The 4,744-nt window shown below is 57.5% G+C and overlaps 1 protein-coding gene across 10 annotated transcripts in view; it reads left to right on the top strand.

Moving 5' to 3' along the window:
- Positions 1-4,744, top strand: part of LOC113207169 (ornithine decarboxylase 2-like) — a 14,728-nt gene that overhangs the window by 298 nt on the left and 9,686 nt on the right. The window contains exons 1-7 of one of the 10 annotated variants that reach the window (XM_026423634.2): positions 1,175-1,325; positions 1,679-1,960; positions 2,053-2,532; positions 2,641-2,886; positions 2,964-3,178; positions 3,325-3,448; positions 3,543-3,774. The exons of 6 other annotated variants lie outside the window; for them this stretch is intronic. In XM_026423634.2, the coding sequence (XP_026279419.2) occupies positions 1,694-1,960; positions 2,053-2,532; positions 2,641-2,886; positions 2,964-3,178; positions 3,325-3,448; positions 3,543-3,650 (1,440 nt within the window). In that variant the 5' untranslated portion in view covers positions 1,175-1,325; positions 1,679-1,693 and the 3' untranslated portion in view covers positions 3,651-3,774. Of the gene's footprint in view, positions 1-1,174; positions 1,326-1,678; positions 1,961-2,052; positions 2,533-2,640; positions 2,887-2,963; positions 3,179-3,324; positions 3,449-3,542; positions 3,775-4,744 lie in introns of those variants that run through there. 3 more of the 10 variants (XM_052266952.1, XM_052266951.1, XM_052266950.1) reach the window with 3 other exon arrangements.

The raw sequence follows: 4,744 nt of genomic DNA on the forward strand, positions 1-4,744 counted from the left end.
CCCCAGCCCCCTCCCAACCCGACCTACTCACGCCTGGCGGACGGGGGTGATGGTGAAGTTGTGGCGAGGGTAGTGCGGGGTTGGAAGCGTAAGCGCTGTGTTGTACGGAGTGAGTCTATGCAGTCGTTTCTGCTATGTTTGATGCATGTATATTTATGGTATACCGCCATTTATTGTGGAACGAGCCAGAGCCGGCGGAGAAGAATGAGGGGGGATTATACTGTACGACGAGGCCTCTTCCGTAAACAAGGGGACCTTCCCCGCAGCCGCCCTCTCGAAGGGGCAGGGGGCGCAGCGTGAGTGTGTGTGGGAGTTGCGATATGTGACGTCAGCTTGCGTCGCGCGTCGTAAGAGTTGTTTCTTATTTTTCCCAACTTAATATGGATGAAGACGAGGAGCTTTTGAGATTATGGTGCATAGGTTAAAAAGTTGCAGGGTATGGCGGTGAATCCACTTAATTGAGAGTTGAAAACAGTTGTTATTGGTCCTGCGAACCCTGTCGTCCACATATGCTATGATAATGATTGACAGTCTGACAGGGAAGGACAAGACACGCTGCCTCTTTCTGCTTTGCGTAAATAAAGGCCGGTCAGTCAATTGTCCAATGAAGAGTCCTCCAAGCAAGCCGCGAGGACGCGTTGAACAATCAATGAACAGACAGACTGGAGAACTGGAGTGGTTTTACGTTCTGGTAGAGACATCCACAATCCGAAACAGTCCCCAGAAGGGGCATCTGACATAATCTGCAATTTCACTGCCGACCTCAATATGGAAACAAAGTAGAAACGGTCCGACCAGTCGTCTTTTCAAACCTGAGGTATCAGAGCAACATGTAGGTCTGCGCGGGGAGTCCTTTAGCTTTGCCTATAACATCCGAGTGACTTTCGTGCGGTAAAGTCCACAAAATCGGCACACGCATCCGAGGTTCCATCGAACAGCAGGGCGATCGAAAACGTCCACGGCCGCACTGGTTTCCCGAATAGCGGACATCCAGGGAGGGGAGCTATGGGAGCAGCGTGGGGATGGCAGCTGAGGCGGGCTGGCGGTGGACGGGCATGGAGAGGGGAGGAGGCAAAGCGCGGGAGGAGGAGAACTGAGATACCGCTTGATACCGTGAGCGGGAGTTGTGTTAAAGGATACTCGCGGGGATTAGGATTAGGGGGTACAGCACGCGACTGCGGGGCGCAGTTCAGCGCCAATCTCGCGGGTACAAAAGGGAGGCGCGCGACGGTCCAGGCAGCACTGAGCGCCCCCGACATCTCGAGAGCAGCGGTGCAAGCAGGAGCCTACTCCAAACCTTTTCTTCTCGCTCGACCTTAAAGTCGGTAAGTTGGGAGACATGGAGTGCCTTAGTTAGGTTACGTAGGGCCTAGGTTCCCTAGCGCACCCTGGGCTGGGCATATGCCTATTTAGGGGATCATCCAGAAAGAACACCCGTCATTCGCCGTTGCCAGTAACCAGCCCAGTTCAGCTTCTGCAAGCTCTCATATCGCCTAGTGGGTAGGCAAAATATCGCCTGCAGTGCATGCATGTACTGCGGGGTGGCCTACCCCGAGTCCTGCAGGCGCGAAGATCCCATTGCTTGCCCAATGATTCCGAGAATGATTGTAATTGGTTATCTGGAAAAATTAATGTTTCGATCCTAAAGACCATACTGAGCGCACCCTCCCTCCCACAGGAAACAGGCGCTACCATGCAGGGCCTGCTGGAACCGGAGGACTACGTGCATGTGCTGGGGCCGAAGCTGTCGCCGCTGGACGAGCTGCGGTCCGTGTGCCACGCCACGGGCCAGGAGGACGCCTTCTACCTGTGCAACGTGGACGACGTGGTGCACAAGATGGAGCTGTGGCGCCAGCTGCTGCCGCGCGTCCGCCCGCACTACGCCGTCAAGTGCAACGCCAGCCGCGTCGTGCTCAACACGCTGGCCGCGCTCGGGGCGGGCTTCGACTGCGCGTCCAAGGTGAGGACCTGCTCGAACGGCGGCTCGCAGGAGGACAGGGGCCGTGCTCGTCACCATCGCGCATGTCTCACCCTCCCGCTTGGGCTCCGCAGGGCGAGATCGAGGAGGTGCTGAGCCTGGGCGTGGACCCGAGCAGGATCATCTTCGCGCAGCCGGCCAAGCCCGCGACGCACATCCGCTTCGCAGCGGGCCGCGGCATCAACCTGGCCACGTTCGACAACGAGGAGGAGCTGTACAAGATGCGCGCGCTGCACCCAAAGTGCCGGCTGGTGCTGCGCATCCGCTGCGACGCGGACGACGCCACCTACTGCCTGGGCATCAAGTACGGCTGCGACGCGGAGAGGGACGCGCCGCGGCTGCTGCGCACGGCGCGCGACCTGGGGCTGCAGGTGGTGGGCGTGAGCTTCCACGTCGGCTCGGGCTGCAGGGAGGAGCACGTCTACCGCAGGGCGGTGCGCGCCGCCAGGCATGTCTTCGACGTCGCCGAGGGACTGGGCATCCGGGGCATGAGGCTTCTCGACGTCGGCGGCGGCTACCCGGGTGACCCCGAGGATGAGCCCGTCTTCCGCAAGGTACGCCTCGCTGCTTTTTGTGTGGTATGAATCCGAAATGTCCAAAACAGTGAGGGTGCGTGCGTATATACGGTCCTCTAACTCACACCTACCACTTTCCTCCTGCAGATGGCGAAGGCCATCAACTCGAGCGTAGCCGAGTTCTTTCCCTCTCCCGACGTTGACGTCATCTCGGAGCCCGGACTATACTTTGTGTCTTCCGCCTTCACCCTGGCCGCGAACGTGCACTCCAAGAGGGAGGTGCGCAACGAGGCCGGCGACCTGGAGAGCGTCATGTACTACATCAACGACGGCGTGTACGGCTCCTTCTTCGACGTCCTCAACCGGAGAAGGTTCCACGGCCTCCCCCTCGAGGTGCGTGCCGTATTCGCGGTTGGTCAGCTGACGCCTTCCTGCCGCCCCGTGTAACGCCAGCTGCCCTGCCCCCACAGGCCCACGGCGAGTCGTGCGACGCGGTGCCCAGCTCGGTGTGGGGCGCGACGTGCGACGGCCTCGACAAGGTGGAGGACGGCGTGATGCTGCCGCCGCTGGAGCTGGGCAGCTGGCTCGTGTACCACAACGCCGGCGCCTACACCATCTCCCTGGCCTGTGGCTTCAACGGCGTCCCCATCCCCAAGGTCCACGCCGTCGTGTCGACCAGCACATGGTGAGAACCTAGGGTCGACTATCACAGCTCGAAAGGCCACAACGAAGTATTTAGCCGAGTGGCTTCGAGTGCTGTTTGTTACCGTTTCGTCGTGTCCTTCACGACAAATGAAAGATCACCGTGAAACTTAATCTTTGTTCATGCAGGTCGCAGCTCCGCGACAGAGCTCCCTTCACGGAGAGCCACTTTGTGCCCAGCTTGGCCACCGGCCGCCGACACACGAGCGCCTCGCTGGCTGACCCGCCCCGTCGTCTGACCCTGGCGCTACAGGTAATGTGTAGATGCACTACAAAAATACACATCACACACTTCACCTCTTCCGCAACTGAAAAGTTTGATTCTGTATATATTCTCCGATTTGCAGGCACCAGCCAGCATCTCGCAGTCCATCATGGAGTCCTTACCAGCGGACTGCAGGCGGATGTCTATCCTTGACCAGAACGACTTGACTGGAAGCAGACCAATCTACTGAGGGTAGACTGGACTTACAGAAAGAGAGCGCGTGTTTTCAAGACGACAAAACTGTTTTTTTTGTGGACGTACTTTTGTGATCTCGATAATAATTATTAATAATTACTTTTGTCTCAATTACTAAATACGATTTCCATTCTCTTCTTCTTTTCCTTCACCTGCCCTCTGCCCATTTTATTTTTAATATTTCTAAAGCGGTAAATGTCTCAGCGAAGCGTTTTAGCTGATAAAGGGTGCGGGCAGATAGCTAAACCGCCCGAAGCAGCCCCTCTCTGCCCGTCTCAGGCGTCCCTGTTTGTGGACCGTCGACATGACCGCATGCAGCTTCATCCGAACCAAAATTGTCGGCACTGAGATCAACTCCCGGGCAGGGTAAATTTTTTTCTTTGTCGCTTTTTGTCTCCCGTTAGGCAGGACCGAGCTCAGACTTCGGCCCCGGGGGAGCATCCGAGAGCCGAGCGTGTTAAAGCGTGATCGTTGGCTGATCGTGGGGATGGTCAGTTGATCGAATCCCGTCCGCGATCATTTTTCCTGCGCTGCTGGCCAAGTGTCTTCGGGCGTCAGCCACAGCAGAGATCTGGATGCCGCCGAAGGTAGCTCTCTGTATTGTTCCGTCGTGGCAAAGTCGGTAGCGTCCGGGCCCAGAATGAACCTGGTCACTGGTTCGAATCTCAGCCAGGTGATAATTTTCGCGCTCCGCTGGCCATGACTTTACAGCCGTGCGACACCTGATGTGATGGGCCGGTACGCAAACAGTCGCTGGTTCGAATCTAGTCGACGGAACCCTTTTTCCTCTGCCAGCCATATGTTTCGGGGTGAGAGCCACAGCGGAGATAAGCTTCACCGATGTAAAAGCCTCATCATTGGCTCAGTTGGTAGAGCGCGCGCTCGGGACGCGCATGGTTGTCGGTTCGAATACTGTCCGAGGTTCATTTTTTCCTATTGAGTAGTTTGCGGCGCGGGGACCAAGGGTTAAGACAAAAGACCAGCCGACATGGGGAGGTGGACTCGACCGCCTACTCAGCAGCCCCCCCCCCCTCGCCAAAAAACCACATCAAAATGTTCGCCCCGACCTGGACTCGACCCCTGGGCTGA

Source organism: Frankliniella occidentalis, unplaced genomic scaffold, assembly GCF_000697945.3.
Source record: "Frankliniella occidentalis isolate FOCC.00 unplaced genomic scaffold, Focc_3.1 Scaffold44, whole genome shotgun sequence".
In the NCBI taxonomy this organism is placed as follows: domain Eukaryota; kingdom Metazoa; phylum Arthropoda; class Insecta; order Thysanoptera; family Thripidae; genus Frankliniella; species Frankliniella occidentalis.